The sequence below is a fragment of the Azolla caroliniana genome, unplaced genomic scaffold, assembly GCF_043228905.1.
Source record: "Azolla caroliniana isolate FFs.n. ecotype wild unplaced genomic scaffold, voAzoCaro1.0.p SCAF_10, whole genome shotgun sequence".
Lineage (NCBI taxonomy): Eukaryota > Viridiplantae > Streptophyta > Polypodiopsida > Salviniales > Salviniaceae > Azolla > Azolla caroliniana.
In genome coordinates this window covers 14,098,716-14,117,744 of record NW_028230445.1, presented here as the reverse complement: position 1 = coordinate 14,117,744, position 19,029 = coordinate 14,098,716, and the positions used below count along the sequence as shown (strand labels likewise).

At 42.3% G+C, this 19,029-nt stretch overlaps 1 protein-coding gene across 2 annotated transcripts; it reads left to right on the top strand.

Moving 5' to 3' along the window:
* Positions 1-6,784: 6,784 nt before the first annotated feature.
* Positions 6,785-11,399, top strand: LOC147859096 (ATP-dependent zinc metalloprotease FTSH 5, mitochondrial-like). Of its 2 annotated transcripts, XM_087325705.1 has the most exons (7): positions 6,785-6,932; positions 7,488-7,566; positions 8,648-8,896; positions 8,984-9,235; positions 9,384-9,508; positions 9,616-10,092; positions 10,177-11,399. In XM_087325705.1, the coding sequence occupies exons 1-7, from the start codon at positions 6,897-6,899 to the stop codon at positions 11,086-11,088; spliced, it is 2,130 nt and encodes a 709-aa protein (XP_087181831.1). In that variant the 5' UTR covers positions 6,785-6,896; the 3' UTR covers positions 11,089-11,399. The 2 variants fall into 2 exon arrangements, with proteins under 2 accessions (XP_087181831.1, XP_087181830.1); XM_087325704.1 differs by lacking the exon at positions 6,785-6,932 and having other exon boundaries at positions 7,337-7,566.
* Positions 11,400-19,029: the final 7,630 nt, after the last annotated feature.

The window sequence follows — 19,029 nt, the reverse complement described above, 5'->3', positions numbered from 1 at the left end:
CAGGACCCCGAATCAGATTCGGATGAAGAGCAAATAGAGGAGCCGGTTACCGAAGCCCAGAGACGGAGATATCCTCTAAGAGAGAGAAGGGCCCCCTGGAGATTTCCGGATGCAGAGCATGTGCTGCTAACCGATGAGGGGGAGCCAGAAAGCTTCGAAGAAGCGAAGGATGACACCCACAGCCGCAAATGGTTAAGTGCCATGCAAGATGAGATGGATTCCCTGCATGAGAACCATACGTACGAACTGGTGGAGTTGCCGAAAGGAAAGTGGGCACTCCGAAACAAGTGGGTGTACAAGTTGAAACCGGGAGATGCCGGCAACCCCCCGAGATACAAAGCCAAGATCGTGGTGAAGGGGTTCCAGCAGAAGAAGGGTGTGGACTTCGACGAGATATTTGCCCCGGTAGTAAAGATGACCTCCATCCGGACGGTGCTGAGTATAGCGGCAAGCATGGACCTCGAGGTAGAGCAGCTAGACGTGAAGACGACATTCCTTCATGGTGACCTCGAAGAGGAGATCTACATGCAGCAACCGGAAGGATTCGTGGAGAAAGGGAAGGAGCACCTGGTTTGCCGGTTGAAGAAGAGCCTCTACGGGTTGAAGCAGGCCCCCCGGCAATGGTACCGGAAGTTCGACTCCTTCATGACCAATCAAGGGTACCACAAGACGCAGGCCGATCACTGCGTGTTTGTGAAGAAGTTCGAAGGAGGCGACTTCCTGATACTCCTTCTGTACGTGGACGACATGTTGATCGTCGGACGGGACCAAGTCAAAATACGGATGCTGAAGAAGGCCCTCAACCAGACCTTCTCAATGAAAGACTTGGGTCCGGCAAGACAGATGCTGGGGATGCATATTATCCGGAACTGGTCAGCGAAGCAATTATGGCTGTCACAGGAGAAGTACGTGACAAAGGTGCTTCACCGGTTCAACATGTCAGATGCGAAACCGGTCGAATCGACAGTTCCGGCAAACTGCAGGTTATCCGGTAAGCAAAGCCCAAAGACGAAAGCAGAGAAAGCGGATATGATGAAGATTCCATATGCCTCTGCCGTCGGGAGCTTAATGTACGTAATGGTTTTTACCCGACCGGATATAGGATACGCAGTCGGAGTGGTGAGCCGGTTTATGAGCAATCCCGGCAAGGAGCATTGGAACGCTGTCAAATGGATACTCTGGTACTTGAAGGGCACTTCAAATATGTGTCTCCGATTCGGCTCCGGAAAACCTCAACTTGACGGTTACACCGATTCGGACATGTCGGCTAATGTGGATACTAGCCGGTCTACATCCAGGTACGTAATGACATATGCATGGGGAGCTGTTTCGTGGCAGTCAAGGCTGCAAAAGACGGTTGCATTGTCAACCACGGAGGCGGAGTACATGGCGGCTGTGGAAGCCGACAAGGAAATATTATGGATGAAGGACTTCATCGGAGAGCTCGGTATCCGGCAAGCTGAATATCGACTCTATTGCGACAGTCAAAGTGCCATCCATCTTGCTAAGAATGCGGCCTACCATTCCCGGACGAAGCATATCCAGTGAAGGTATCATTGGATCCGGGAAAGAGTAGATGACCAGGAGTTCGCGCTGATGAAGATCCACACGGCCGAGAACGGGTCAGATATGCTGACCAAAGTGCTGATACCTGACAAGCTGGATGCATGCCGGAAGAGAATCGGACTAGTAAGACACCCCATGCCGGAGTGAAGGGGGAGTTTGTTGGGAGACAGGTCCCTCCGGATGGGAAGGGAGAAGAACAGTACCGGATGAGGAGTACCCGGCTACGGAGAGCCGGATGGTGCAGACCCGGTGAGAACCGGATGAGGAGTACCCGGCTACGGAGAACCGGATGAGGAGTACCCGGCTACGGAGAGCCGGATGGTGCAGACCCGGTGAGAACCGGATGAGGAGTACCCGGCTACGGAGAGCCGGATGGTGCAGACCCGGTGAGAACCGAATGAGGAGTACCCGGCTGCGGAGAGTCGGATGGTGCAGACCCGGTTAGGAATGCTCACTGGATGAAGAGACATATTCGTAAATATGTTTCTGAGAGTCCATCGAGGCTATATTTGTAAATAGCCGAAAAGTCATATTAGTATAAATATGACTTAGGGCAAACTTTTAGTTTTGTTGTTGTCATTTCTTGTTGGTGCAAGAAAAGAGAGAGTGCGTAACTGTGTACAGAGAGAGAGAGAGAGAGAGAAAGAGAAAGAGGTCGTTGCCTCTGTTGTAACCGCCACCTGTGGCGAGGATCGTGAGAACGAGGTCGTTGCCTCCGTGAACTCACTGTTGTACATTCTAACATAGGGATAGTTTGCAGCATGTGGGCTGCCGTGGTTTTTTCCCTTAGTTTGGGTTTTTCCATGTAAAAATCCTGCGTACTTGTCTCTTCTTCGTGTTGTTCATTATTTCCCATTTTCTGTGTACGATTCTAAGCTCGGTTGTGGCCAAGCGTTGCGTATAGGGAGCGTGCAGCTCCTGACACCACTCTCCATTCAACTGGCTTGTGTTCCCCCGACCCCCGCGCACATCCCCGACCGAACCGGGCATGATTCGGGTCATGCGACGATTTCTACGTACATACCTCGACGTCCCTGACCCCGACATTCAAGCCAGCCTTTGCTTTTTGCAACTACTGCTCATACTCCTTTACTCTGGCCCGTATGAAGCCCCCCCTTCAAACGACACAACCACCCAACGTCGGGCCTTGCCTTTGATTTGAATAAAGGTCCTACTCGTCGTCAACTGGTCGGCCTTTGGACCCCCGTCAACATGCTCCCCGCCACCTACAAATGGGATTTTGAAACCATGATCAACATGCGTTTTTTTCCTGCTTACATAAGTTTTAGTCGAAACCCCCCTTCTCCCTTCACCGGCCACAACACTTGCACCTGGCTCACCGGCCCCAAGAAGGACTTCTTCACAACGACCGACCAAATGCATGAAATCCGGTTGCCACCACTAAACATCCGCCGTCTTCGCCATCATCTCCGCCGCCACCCACCTCCCGAGGAATCCCCCTACTCCATCCTTCTCAACCCCGACGCCTGAAGCTCCCCTCCCATAGTTCACCCGGGAGTGTGCACTCATTAGGTTGGGGGGGATGTTAAGCGCTTGGATAACAACACAACCAGTCATGAATAAGAGCGCATCAAAAAGGACGTAGTATGAAGACGAAACGACAAGAGGAAAAGAAGCAAAGAGACGTCCAAGTGTGAAAGGCCCATACCCTAAACGTGAATGCTAAACTGTTCATCCATGACACTTATTGTGATTGCCAATACCGTGGAAATAAATGCAACAATTTACTAAAAATTTGGATGATTATTGAAAAGTGAAAAGAATAAAATATGGAAGCTTGTAAACAACAGACACAGCCGGTTGAGCCAAACAATAGTAGACAATTAGGTATACACAAAGAGTGAAGTACACTAAGAAAGGGGGAGACTGAGTTAGCAGACAACAAAACTTCTATTAAAAAATAATAGTACTCAGTACATGCAATGTGCTCATAGAGCTCTTTTTAGACAAGCCCTTGACAGTGGGCTGACACAATTACTGACAAAATACTTAGTGCTCACTTATGAGCTCTGACACTAAACAACCTATTATATTCCTATTACTAAAATAGGAATGTAGGCTCTAACGACACCTACGACCGTCTAGCTTCTTCAGCCGATCCGGCTTCATGTTGAGCTTGTAACTCAACGAAAAGCATATGTCATCCCTATGTGTTTCACAATTCAAAGATCACGCGACTCAAATGCAAATGGATGATGCCACAATGGACATAGAACTAGAGTTGACAACAAAAGCAAAAGTCGAAAAAAGGGAACGATTGAAGTCTGAAGCATATCCTACTATAGAAGCACTTCAATGGTTCGAGCAAGCATTAAGATCGATGATATAAGGTTGCTTGTTGGTGAGGAACAAATTGTCGATATGCAAAAAAAGTTGTACAATTTAGGAGCACCAACAATGACCAATATGTTGAGAAACGAATCGTCAATCCACAATAATGGAATGTGCTGAATTACATAGTTTGGAAACACAGAAGACAATGTGCACAGATTTTACGTGGAAACCCTAAAGTGGGAGAAAACCACGGAGAACGGAGCTTCACTATATATAGTGGATATACAAGGACGGGATTAGAGTACAACACTCTCTTGTCTGAGTGTATCAACCATGCAAGGCTCTTACAAAACGTGGTTATGGTGCCGCTCACACAGACTCTCTTCTCGTTCTCTACAACAGAGGATCACACACAATTTTGCATCACACACACTACAAACACTACTTGCCCTAAGTGTATTTATATTTATACCCTGTATGGGCTATTTACAAATGTAGCCACTACTACACAACACTACTATTATTATCTATATAATAAGTAGCCATCAATTGACCCTAGTGTTGATTGTCCAGCCGGTCCAACTAGGCGGCCTAGTCATCGACCATCTGGTTGGTCCGACTAGTCGGTCGCGTCTTCGACCTGGATCTCCTTTATGTCAACTCACCCAGTCGACTTTCTTGCAGTCGACTCTTCAACCATCGGTACTCGGCCTGGGCAGTTTGCTCCTCCTAGTCTTCGATTGTTAGCACTTCTTGGCCCGAACAATCGGCTCTTCTCACTAGAGGGACATATTCCTAACAAACTCCTCTGTGGGGAGGGGTATGTTATTCCTTTCCTCTGTCGATAGACTCTAAGTCTGTCCATCGATAGGTTCTTTGTCAGCATGTCAGATCCATTGTCATCAGTATGGATTTTCACGAGGGTAAACTCTCCCTCTTCGACTTTCTCCCGCAATCAGTGATACCTTCTCTGTATGTGCCTTGTCCGAGAGTGGTATGTAGCATTCTTGGCTAGGTGTATGGCACTCTGGCTGTCACAATGAAGCAAGAAATCCATTTCCTTCATTCCCAACTCGCTAAGAAAGTTTCTCATCCAAATCAACTCCTTGCCAGCCTCTACCGCTGTAACTATTTTTTAGGTGAAGTCCCTCCAGTGACAAATCAGCCCCTCCTATTTTAGGTGAAGTTTGAAGCATATCCTACTATAGAAGCACTTCAATGGTTCGAGCAAGCATTAAGATCGATGAATAAGGTTGCTTGCTGGCGAGGAACAAATCGCAGATATGAGAAAAAAGTTGTATAATTTAGGAGCACCAACAATGACTAATATGCCAAAAGGAGGAGAACAAAAACAAAAATTTGGTTATAAAAGAGGTGAGACACTCAAAATTTTGAATGAACTTATTGGAATCTCCCCGAACAAGATCGAAATACATGGTGGAAGAATACAGAGAGGCGGTTGCTAAATTGTGAAAGTGAGAAGGTTTGGTGTTTGGATTGTAACTTTGACATTTGATTTTAAGGGATAAAAAATTGTGGGTGTAATTTGCCATCCTCTGAACAACAACCATGATCCCTGACTTTTTATTTAAATCCTATGATGTTTTAGGTTTTTAGTGTTTGGATTTTTTAGATCTAAAACGTCAAGATTTTGAGGTTTGAATATATGTATGACAAAACTTTTTTATGGTGGCTGAAATTTTAGGGTTGTAATGGTTTTAGGTCGATTTTTGTGATCGTTGGCCCAATTCGTGATTGAAATTATGTGAACTATGAAGTTTCTCGTCTTTTAAAAAATGCCAAGGGTACATGAAGTTTTTATGGTGGATAGAATTTGTTGTGTCTCCGAAATCTGAACGATGAAGTGTTTATGGTTTTTTGATGAATATGTGTCGTCTTTAAAGCATTTCGTTTGTGTTAGTGGAACTTTTTAGTATCTTGTAAACAAAATATTGGTGCAAAATTTTAAATTGTAGATGAAATCTGAGAAGGTTAAGTGTTTGGAATGAATGATCGTTGACAATTTGTTTACATTGGGTGATGTCCCGAGTTTTTGGTGAGTGGATTTTTTATATCTAAAACTTAGAGGTTTTGATTTCTGAATATGTTTAATAATGATTTTTTTCCTTTTTATGATCTTAGAAGTTTTTCGAAGTTTTTGATCTCTTCAGAAATTTCAGCGGGGTTAGCCTTGACAGCGGTTAGATAGAGCCGGGTTCACCGTGAGAGTCGGAGGGGTAGAGTGGGGTTACGCGTGATAGCCATGGGTTAGAGCGGGGTTAGCGTGAGAGTGGGAGGGGGGAAGAGCTAAGTTAGGCATGATAGACGTGGGTCAGGGCCGGGTGGTTAGCCATGAGAGTCGTAAGGGTAGAGCTCTAACCAACGGTGTAGATCGCACACGATTATGGAAACGTGTCTAACATTGTCTCTGACTGCGATTTGCTCACCAAGTCAGATGCCAGGACATGCCTATTTATTTATTACATATACCCTTGGAAGTTTGTATAACATATAACATATATGTATATGATTCTGGTATCAAAATAGTGAGGAGATGAGGGGGAGGGGGAGGGTGTGTGTGTGTGGGTGGGATTGGATTGGAGACCGGAGTGCAGAAAGAAATTATTATTATTATTAGGGAAAAGTACCAGGATACCCCCGGAAGTTCGACTATTTACCAGAATGCCCCTGGCTATGTCGAACTTCCAGGGGTATCCTGGTACTTTTCCCTTATTATTATGTATGTATAAGGGCCGACCCATCCCGTCCCATCCCATCCCATCCCATCCGCCGTCCGGGTAACGCTTCTTTGTCCCTCCTTCTTTCCTCTGTTCTGTTCTGTTCTGTGTGATCCTGCCAGTGCCCCCTTCGAAGAAACAGCGATGGATGAGAATTAATTAGTGTTTTGTGGTTGATTCTACTCTTACTTCTCTGTGCAGGTTTTGCTCATTTTCTTCCTCCACCATTATTATCTCGTTGCAGACGCTTCTAGTTGCGAAGGATACTGACTTTTTCCTTTGGTGGTCACTGGCGTGATGGCTCTACCCCAGCTTCTGAAGAAGAAGAAGAAGGTGTGTGTGTGTGTGGTTGATGCCTTGTTGGTTTGTTCGCCGATTCTTTTATGTTCGCATTAGAGATCAGGTTCCGACTACCGAATGTTTGGATTAGAGATTAAGGACTAAGGTTACGTTATATTGGCACTAGAGGTCAAGCTAAGGTTGCCTTCTTTTTTCTTTGGAGATCAACCTAAGGTTTCCTCATCTTTGCACTAGAGATCTAGCTAAGTTTACTTTACGTTTACATTGAGGGTGAAGCTAAGGTTACTTTATGTTTTTTTGCATTAGAGAACAACCTAAGGTTATGGTATGTTGCATTAGAGATCAACCTAAGTTTAGATGTTACCTTATGCTGTGTTAGAGACCAAGATAACACCACTGTATTTTGCAGTAGGGAACAAGTTAAGGTTAAATTATTTTGAATTTTGTGAGTCAGTTAGCTTAATGCTGTGCTGCATCAAGCTAATATTGCCATTTGACTTGAGATTACCTTATGTTGCATTAAATCAAGTTAAAACTTATCTTATGTCTCATGGTTTATTGTGTATGCTTTTGCTTGTGGACGAACAGAGTGATGGAATTTTAAGATCCTTTGGGAATCTAGCAAGGTACCGATACTATGAAAATGCCTTCCATTCCATTTATGAAGGTATGGTCAACTCTTCTTTGATCTTACAAACCCATATGAAGATTTCCCTTGTTCAATGCTGGAAATGATCTCAGAGTTCTTATTTTTGCAATTATTTTTTTGCTGAGTTTTTCTCATGTTAGTAGAGTGTTTGTTATGCCTTGCCAAAAAAACCTGATTTGGTGGTATTTACTCATCATGGTTATTCGTTTGAGCAATGGATTTGTTTAGTTAGTATAGAATTGTCTAAAGTTATAAACTTCCATGATGGTAAGTTTCCCATGTATGTCTGTGATCTACAGTCTGATTGCACAATGCAACTAGTAAAACTTTTCTTTTGTGGTAGCCCGGAAATAATCAGAAGATGCTTGCTGAGAACAATGGATGTGGAGATGATAAGTATGGTGTGTTGAAGAATAGGTGCTCGAAGATCGACAACCTAGATAAATTTTTATTTGCAGAAGTTTGGTTTACTTACCTTTAAGATCTTTGTAACAAGACACCGCACCTGACTAAGTTAACTGTGTTTTTGATGTACACAACCCAGGAAAAGAGAACATGGTTTGCATTTTGTCATGGCCATTACTGTGAGTCGAAGAATATTAGAGTAACTCATGTTTAGGGACAACACAACAAAACAAATGGAAGTTTGAATGAGCCCCGATGATTTAAATGGAAGGACTATAATCTCAAAACCTATTTTACAAAAATATATAAGAGTGATATTCCTCACGTCTTTAGATGAGCGATGGTGAGATGAGACTTAATATTCCAGTAGTTGCAAGAACGGAAAGGACACTGTCACATGTGTTATAAATGGGTGAGGCTTCATATTTTAACAAAAGAATGAAAATATATAGAGAAAAAAAGAGAGTACGTTGAAGTCAAATCTGTTCCAATGTGTATTACCATCCCCCATAAGAACTATTATGTAACATTTGTTACTTCATAGTGTATCCTTGTATTACTTTGAATTCCTCTTTAGCTTATAGTATGTTCCTTTGAAATTCTTATTTCCTTAGCAATGGCCCATTTATTTGATATCTTGTATCTTTCATAATTTCTTGTGTCAGTATGATATATATTTTGTTTCTCTTTATAGGTGGGCAACAGCGAACTCTCTCTGGCTATATTGGCAGATTTGCGAAACGAGTGACAGACAATGTGGATGATGCTGAAGTATCACTTCTGAAAGAATATAACAAAAGAGACCCAGAATATGTGATACGGTGGTTTGAAAGGAGTCGTCCACATCAATGGTACAGTCCTGGTATTTTGGCAGAATATGTGAAGGCCTTAGTCAAGACTGATAAACTGGATAAGATTGAATTGTTGTCCGTTATACAAGAAGGTATCCATTGACATTTGGAAGTCCTGGTATTTTTTCTGGTTTGCAACTCTGATTTATTTCTTCGTACATTCTGTCTCGTATGCACAGGCTCTAAAGCTCGAGGCGGAGGGCAAATACAGGGTTTGGGAGCTTCCTTTGCAGGTTCTCTGCAGCCATCACTGGGAGGTATTGGAGCAACAAAAGATGGCATTCTAGGAAGTGCTTCTTCTCCCATTCATATGGTTACTTCTGAAGGGGGCTTTAAGCAACAATTCTGGCGTACTGTACGGACATTGGGGCTGGCCTTCCTTATGGTTTCTGCAATTGGAGCCCTCTTCGAGGATCGAGGAATTGGAAAAGGTTGGATTTGTTTTTTTTTGTGGGATCAAATGTGGCTTTGTGGAAATCAAGAACTCTCAACCTGTGCCTTACAGGGGAAGGGTTCTAACTACTAGGCTAACTTCGTGTGCTCAATTGGTCTTCATTTGTGAGCTTATTTTGTGAACAGGCCTTGGTTTGAGTGAGGAACCACAACCAAGCATAGAGTCGAATACCAAGTTTAGTGATGTCAAAGGTGTAGATGAAGCGAAGGCAGAATTAGAAGAGATTGTATGCTATTTACGAGATCCAAAGGTATGTTGTGTTAGGATATCAAATTGAAGGATGGTTTTGGCTTCTATCACTGTCAATAATTAATGTGATGAGCTGGCAGTCTTGACTTGTTACTATTTTATTCGCAGCGGTTCACCGCATTAGGTGGAAAGCTACCCAAGGGTGTTCTACTGGTCGGTCCACCAGGTACTGGCAAGACAATGCTTGCACGTGCCATTGCAGGGGAGGCCGGAGTCCCATTTTTCTATTGTAGTGGCAGTGAGTTTGAGGAGATGTTTGTGGGTGTTGGGGCTAGAAGGGTTCGTGATCTCTTTGCAGCAGCAAAGAAGCGATCTCCATGCATTGTGTTTATGGATGAAATTGACGCTATTGGGGGAAGTAGAAACCCAAAAGATCAACAGTATGTTAGGATGACCCTGAATCAGCTTTTAGTTGAACTTGATGGGTTTAAACAGAATGAAGGGATCATAGTCATTGCAGCAACAAACTTTCCAGAATCTCTCGACAAGGCACTTATCCGTCCTGGGCGCTTTGATCGACATGTAGTGGTACCAAATCCTGATGTAGAGGGTAGACGCCAGATCTTGGAGTACCACATGTCCAAAGTAAGCGGACTCTGACAGAAATCCTTTATCATTGTAAGTTTTACTTTAAACTAATGTTCTTTTTCAACTTCATGCTTATGGAAGGTTCTGAAGTCTGATGACGTTGATCTCATGATAATTGCTCGAGGAACACCTGGATTCTCAGGAGCTGATCTTGCAAACCTTATAAATGTGGCTGCATTAAGGGCAGCCATGGATGGTCTGAAGTCAGTTGGCATGGTGGAGCTGGAATATGCGAAAGATAGAATTATGATGGGCAGTGAGAGAAAGTCAGCAGTCATATCAGAGGAGTCTAGAAAACTTACAGCTTATCACGAAGGTGGACACGCTCTTGTTGCATTCCATACAGATGGAGCGATGCCCGTACACAAAGCTACTATTGTTCCTCGTGGGTCCTCTCTTGGTATGGTGGCCCAACTCCCTGAAAAAGATCAAGATAGCCTCTCCCGAAAGCAGATGCTAGCCCGCTTGAATGTAGCAATGGGTGGTCGAGCGGCTGAAGAAATTATCTTTGGGGAGAGTGAAGTAACTTCGGGTGCCTCGCAGGACTTCAAATCAGCCACTGATCTTGCGCAAGCGATGGTGACAAAGTTTGGGATGAGTAAAGCTGTTGGGCATGTTGTCCACGACTACGTGAATGATGGGAACAACATGAGCACTGAGACAAGGTTACTCGTAGAAAAGGAGGTTCGAGATCTCGTGCAAGGAGCATATGAGAATGCAAAGTATATCTTGACAACAAATGAAGAGGAGTTGCATCTCTTGGCGAAGGCACTCTTAGAGCATGAAACCCTTACTGGGAAACAGATAAAGGAGATGCTTGCAAACTCAAAAAAGTCAATGTCTCCTACCATGACGCCGGTTGAAGTTTCAGCAATTCCTACCTCTGTATCCTCTTCTCCGTCTCCATCAATTCCGTCAGCTGCTGCAGCTGCGGCTTCTGCTGCTGCCACCGCGACAAAAGCAAAGGGTGTGACACAACCTGTTGGGAACTAGGGTTTCAACTAAAGGAAATCTTGTTGTATTTTTGCAGATGGCCTCAGCAATAGTTGGATGAGATCGATATGAATGATGGTATGACATCAGATGGTTATGTGCTTCCCGCCATGATGGCCAAGAATTTGAACATTGAAATGGATGGTGCCATGTAAGTGAGGAGATGATTTTGTCCATATATACACATTGTCTCCCTGCCTTGAACAGGTCATGTAAATTTCTATTATTGAACCAAAGGTAGATGCTTAGCTTAACATTGTAATCAGGCATAATGATAATCTGTTTGCGAACATATTTTCCATTATCCTCAAGGCCCATTACTCGTTTGCAATTTGGAGATTAGTTTGTTTGGGGTCATATTAGCCCGCGAAAGATTTAAAGAGCCTTGGGCTATAAGTATCAACGGAAGAAAAAAATTGGAATGTTTTCGCATATGTGAAACCAATCATAATTTGATAACAGCCAGGTCCAAGTTTGGGGATCCTATGTAAAGGGGGGTAGATAGAAATCTGGGCACTTATTCAGAGAAGAATTTGATAACATCCAGGACCAAGTTTGGGGATCCTATTAAAAAAGGGGTAGGTAGAAATCTGGGCACTTCATTGGTTATGAGAAATGACCTCAAAAAGATGTCGAAGGACCCAAGGCACAACAAAAATTAATTGAGGGGAAGCAACAAGCCTAAAAAATCTATGTTTGTAATGTAGCACAGAAGGATACAAAAACCAATGATAGATTTTGAGGTGGAACAAAATGAGTAGACCAAGCTTGATCGCACCAACTTTATAATGTCAAGGATCTCTAAATGCAAATGGGAGCAACAATGATCATTCCTTAGTGCAAAAACTAGTAGAGTTCCTAAAACCAAGCAAGAAAATAGTTTTATTTATGAATGAGACTTTTTTAAAATGTTAATTTATGAAAACTTGGAAGAGATTTGCCACATCACACATTTTTATTCCATACGGTATACTAAAATCCAAAACTGTCTTTTTCTTGAACAAGCAGACTACATTGGTAAACTGGCTAGATCACTATGTTCGCCATCTACATTATTTACCGATTCGGACCAACATATATTGGTGATCCCATTCGTCCTATTTAATCTCCAAGGAAAATATTATAATCTACATGTTGGGAATAATTAAACTAATTCATTCCCATTTCTATGCACGTCCATGTCCCTCAATAGTCCCACATGATTTATGATTATGATTTGATGGTTTTTTTAAGCTTTTTGCTTTATTGGCTAGAGTTATTTATTTCAAGGAAAATTTTTGATCCATGAGATAAGAATTGGCCCCTGAAGATAAGAGAGCAAAGGAAAGCACTTTGTTTGGTTTGAGTCTAACTAATTAAGTTAAGACAAAAGAAAGGAAAGAGGTGGGCAAAACCATCCGACCACCTCCTAATGGCGTGAGACGCACTGGAACCTCCTTGATGTTCCATACAATGAATGGTTGATGCGAGTCGTACATTTAGTTTCAAAGGATCACATGTGCTTAGGTAACAAGAGCCATAACCACACTGACATAATCTCAACATAAGTCGAGCCTACCCTCAATAAGAAGGTAGGTCGCCTCCTTTTATAGGATGAAACCATAGGACCTAATGTGTTCACACTTGGCTACTTTATGTGAAGTGGTCAAGTGATAACACATGTAATAGTTATCTCAAGGTGTAGAATTGAATATTACATTCATACCTTCATTCCATTTAGAATTAACAAGAACACACTCCTTGAAAGATTAGGGAAAACTACGAAAAACCTATCTCATGATTAGTTATGGTTATGCATATAATATACTTCCCCACTTTAAATGATTGCACTCTTGCAGTGACTATTTGAGGGCAATGTCTCTTGATGTGCTTTGATGAGTAGAGCATTAATCAATTACGCTAATGAAGTAATACGTTTAGGTATTGTGTAAGTTCCACAAAGTTAAAAGGCACCTCAAGGGTATGCCTTAGGTTCGGAGTCGAAAAATCTGTGCTCGAAGGATTTACCGATTCGGACATGTCGCGGGACACAGACTCAAGCTGATCCACATAAGGACATGTGATGACCTATGCAGGGGGAGCAATGTCGTGGCAGTCACGACTGTAGAAGTTTGTGGCCTTGTCAACCACAGAGGCAGAATATATGGCAACGGTAGAGGCTAGGGAAGAAATGATTTGGATGAAGAATTTCCGTAGTGAACTAGGAATGAAACAAGACAATTCCTACGCCACTGGGATAATCAGAGTACCATACATCTAGCCAAGAACGCTGCTTACCACTCCCGAACCAAGCATATACAAAGGAGGTATCACTAGTTGAGGGAGAAACTGGATGACAGGGGAGTTTACCCTCGTAAAGATCCATACTAACGACAATGGCTCCAACAGGGGGAGTTTACCCTCGTAGATTTCGTGTACGTGTCAACTGTTTCAATAACATCGATTTTGAATAGGGGTACGATCCGCGGGTTTTCTTCGAGGTAATTATCCACCTCTTTATCGTCTAGGCCTTTTAACATGTGAATTTCCTCCACATATAACGGGGTCAACTCTTTCGTTGTTGGTGCACTTTTCTGAGTTGGCACCCGAATTTTGGTTCGGCTGCGACGAAAGCTACCGAGCGCAACCATGGTCTTCCCAATAGTAGGGGGTATGCGCTCGGCGTGTCTAGAGCCCGGGGGCTTCACTGTTAAAACTTGTATGATAGCACGTGAGTTCATCAAAAGGGGTTTAAATTAGGCATTGAGGTACAGAATGTATATATATAAGGGTATTAATAAATATTTTAAAATATATTTACATAAGGGTATTATCAATTATGTTGGAGAAAAAAATTACATAAGCCCATGAAATATTAGATATTTCAATGAGATAGTAAAGAATATATTATGTAAACAATACTCAAAAATTTGGAGTAGCATATATACATACATTCTTGTATAGATAGATAGATAGATAGATACATATATATGCATGCATGCATATATACCTACATTCAAACATTACATCCATTAATATGTATATACATACATTACACCCATTTATACATCCATATGTGTGTGTGTATGTATATGTATTTATGTATTTATGTATGTATGTATGTATGTATGTATGTATGATCAGCCATATATATTGACATACATACAGTAACATATATATACAATAAATACATAAAAATTACATAATACATATATACTAAACATTCTTACAAACATATTTTATATGTGACATATACCATAGATATATCATTATACACACAATTATATACAAATGCATATATACATACCAAACACAAAAAATATACATAAATAAATTACATATTATATATATACACATAAATATAAAAAAAATAAATATATATTAATACATAAAATTACATATTATGTTTTACAAATCTTCATACATACAAGTTAAAACAAGCTACATATATTACATATATATACACATGCACACACGCACACATACACACAACACACACACATAAATAAATTAGATATTACATATCATGTAATCCATACTTTCTTTCTTTCTTTCTTTTTTACAAAAAAATTCGACTTCCATTAGTTAAGAAAAAGTACATAGGATAAAACAACTAATTGCTGATTGAGAGAGGTAATCCATACATATTACACAATATACAAATTTACTTACACATACATACATACATTACATAGATATATTTATTACATATGTACATACATATTCCACATATCACCATATATATAGGTTATACGGGGTCATACAAACTACAATACTTACATACATACACACACATTAGATATATGTATACTTACACATACATCGGATATATACATGCATTACCTACATATTACAAACATACATCCATCCCTATATGAGCCATACACATACTAAACATGAAAATATCTTGAAAATATACATACATAAATACATTACATATATACACATATATGCATTCATACATGTACTTACATATATGATATCACCATATACATTTTTTATTTTATATTTTATAAAAGATAGCTTGTCATTAGTATAAACAATTTACTAGATTTTAAACCTCTATGCGATTGGCAGGGGAAACAACCATTTCATACATATCACCATATACATACACATACATATTACGAACACACATCCATGCTCATTGAATCATGTGCATTGACATATGCATACACATACATACATTACATATGTACATACATATTCCACATATCACCATATATATGTATAGGTCATACGGGGTCATACAATATACATACACACATACATTGGATTTATGCATACATATTACGTACATATTACAAACATACATCCTTATATGAGCCATACAAATACTAAACACGAAAATACCCCGAAATTATACATACATAAATACATTACCTATTGCATATATACACATAAGTACATTCATACATGTACATGCATATATTCATTTATACGTTACTACATGTATATACGTACATATGCCTACAATGTTACACATATAAATTTTACAAACATACATCCATACACATATATACATACGTTGCATATGTATATTACATACATACATACATGCATGCATGCATACACATACACATACACATACATGCATACATGCATATATGCATATACATACATACATACATTGCATATGTATATTACATACACATACATACATACATTACATATGTACATAGATAACATCGCATACACACACACACACAATCATACACACTACAATAGTGCATATATACATACACATACATACATTAGCTATATACATGGATATTGTGGACATATTACAATCACACATCCATACACTTTGAATCATATATATTGACATATGTATATATGCATACAGACATACACACATACACACATTGCATACATCACATACATTACATATGCATACACATTCGTACATTTGTGCATGGACATACATATATTCATTCATACATTGCTACACATATATACGTACATATGCCTACAATGATACACATATAAATTTTACAAACATACATCCATACACATCCATCCATCCATACATACACATATATACATACATATATTCCTAATACACAACAATAGTACATGTATACATACATTAGATATATACATATATATTATGCACATATTACAATCACATATCCATACACATTGAATCATATACATTGGCATATGTATATATGCATACACATAGTATACATACACACATTCATACATACACACATTGCATACATCACATACATTACATATGCATATACATATGTGCATTCATACATGGACAAACATATATACATTCATAAATTGCTACACGTATACACGTACATATGCCTACAACGATGCGGACCGCCGTACTAGCACGGGAGAATCCACCCTCCTTCGATCTTCAATCTATGTTATTGGTTGAAGAGAATCATGTTCGAACAAGGAGCAACGCCTCGGAAGGCCACATGCTCTACACGCATTCGGATGGAGGAAGAGGATGCAGCCGAGCAAGAGGCCGATTCGCCCAAGGATGAGGCGGACGAGGTCTAACTTACGACAACAACTCCCAATTTCGGCAACAAAACGGAAGCCATCGAGGAACCTTCGGAAGAAGGGGGAGCTTCCTGTTGAGAGACAAGCTCAACATCGGCCGGATCGGCTGAAGAAGCCGAGGACCAGATCGGTTGGGACCGATCGGTTAGGCCGAGTGCGTACACCGGGAGGCCGTTAGGAAAGATATTCCGTGAGGAATATATTTGGGAGTTAGTGTAGGAGCTCTTGATGAGCATTGAAGTACTGTCAGTACTTCGGTCAGTCCTTTTAGGACTTGTATAAAAGTGCTCACTGAGCACGTCTTATATACATAGAGATTGAGTATTATTGTGAAATATAGTTCTTTTGTTTTTCTCTCTCTGTCTCTCCCGCGTATACTGTCCATTAAACCTGTGTTTCCTTCCTCTGTTCTGTCTTCATACCTGCTTCCGCACACTACTTTCTACATGGTATCAGAGCGCGAGGGTTGAGAACCTCTCTGCAGCCGACACAGCTTGACGAAGAAGAACAAGAAGAACGATGGATAGAGGCATGGCGAGCTCGCTTCCAACAGAGAAGCTCGACAGAACCAACTACGCGTCTTGGTCCTACAAGATGCACCAGTACTTGCTCGGCCACGGCTACTGGATTTATGTCGAAGGAGCTAATGACGCGGCACCCGAATCGACACACAGAGACTTCCCGTCGTGGGAGCAATCAGTGAGCAGGGTACTATACTGCTTCGTGTCGTGTGTGGGCGAACAACTATTGAGCTATGTTCGGGATGCAAAGACGCCAAAGGGTGGGTGGGAAAATCTGAAGAAGATTTTTGCCGCGAGCACCACAGCCAGGAAGCTTCAGCTCCGACAGGAGTTGAGCAACCTACGACAACGCGACTTGTCGGTGGCGGACTATACCTCGAAGATCAAGGATATCTGCGACTCCCTCGCCTCCATAGAGGTGAACATTGAGGAGAGCGAGATGGTCCAGATCTGTCTCGGAGGTTTGGCGTCAAAGTTCGGAGCGTTCCGAACGGCTGTGTGTACCCGGGAGAATACGCCGTCCTTTTTCGACTTACAGTCGATGCTCCTGGTAGAGGAGAACCATGCAGGTGCGTCTACAAGCACGCACACCAACAACAGAATGCTGTACACGGAGGGAGATAGGCCCCGTGGACGTGGAGGACGAGGCGAGTCGGCACGCAATGGAGGCGGCCGACGAGATCAAGAAAGAAGGCACCGAAGTGATGCCGACAGCAACTCTGGACCCTCCGGAAACAGGGGGAGTCGAAGCGATGAGAACCAGCAAGGGAAGTACATCGCGGAGTGCTGGTACTGTGGCAAGAAAGGCCACAGGGAAAGTGAGTGCTGGAAGAAGCACGCCGATTCGGAGAGAACTGGTTCCGGGAACGGCTCCAGACATACCGACAAGGGAAATCGGCAGCAATCGCACTACGCTGAAGACTCCGGGAGAGCCGGAGAAGGGTCTGTCTTCGTGACGAGACACGAAGCAAACTCAATGAAAGAGAGCACCCCGAGATCGGACGAGGTGTGGTACATAGACTCCGGCGCGTCAAACCACATGACGATCCATAAGGAGTGGTTCTCGTACCTTGAAAAACCGATACAACCGGGAGTAGTCGCAACAGGAGACGACACTCCGCATCCGATCGCGAATGTCGGAGAAGTTCCCCTTAGCCATGTCGGGCAGAAAGGGAAACTCATGAACGTGCTGCACGTTCCGACAATCACGAAGAACTTGGTCTCGGTCGGACAGATCGTCGACCAAGGGATGGAGGTTTGGTTTACACACCTCGGGTGCTTCATTGAGGAAGAAGGCCGTGTGATTGCGCAAGGGCGCAGAGACGGGAGGATGTTCATCCTCGACTCCACTGACGGCGGCACCGCAATGTTCACGAAGGGACAAAAGACCGAGTCGGACATCGACTTGTGGCACAAGCGGATAGGCCACGTCAACTACCAACGGCTTCAAGATCTGCAATCGAAACAGGTAGTGTTCGGATTGCCCAAATTTAGTGGCCGAAAGGCACAAATTTGTGAAGCCTGCCAGCTCGGGAAGCAACACCGACTTCCCTTCCCCAACGAGCGAAACCGGAGCCGGAATAAGCTCGACCTTATACACTCCGATGTATGGGGGCCGACACAAAACGTTAGTCTTGGCGGGAGCCGATATTTCGTCTCCTTCATCGACGACCACACGCGGCACACGTGGATCTACCTCATTGAGAGGAAGAGCGAAGTCTTCGACTGTTTCCGGGACCTCAAAGGGTTCGTGGAATCCGAAACGGGACGGAAGATCAAGTGTCTGCGGTCGGATGGTGGGAAAGAGTACTTTTCCGGTCAATTCAACGGTTATCTACAACAAATGGGAATTCGCCGCGAATTCAGTTGTAGATACACGCCAGAGCAGAACGGCGTGGCCGAGAGAAAGAATCGG

Excerpts from the sequence above, each read along its gene's own strand:
- LOC147859096 (XM_087325704.1), top strand. The coding sequence starts at position 7,362 with ATGCTGTGCTGCATCAAGCTAATATTGCCATTTGACTTGAGATTACCT. Across the intron at positions 8,897-8,983 it reads GTTGTCCGTTATACAAGAAG|GCTCTAAAGCTCGAGGCGGA; the intron begins GTATCCATTGAC and ends TCGTATGCACAG. Across the intron at positions 9,236-9,383 it reads GGATCGAGGAATTGGAAAAG|GCCTTGGTTTGAGTGAGGAA; the intron begins GTTGGATTTGTT and ends TTTTGTGAACAG.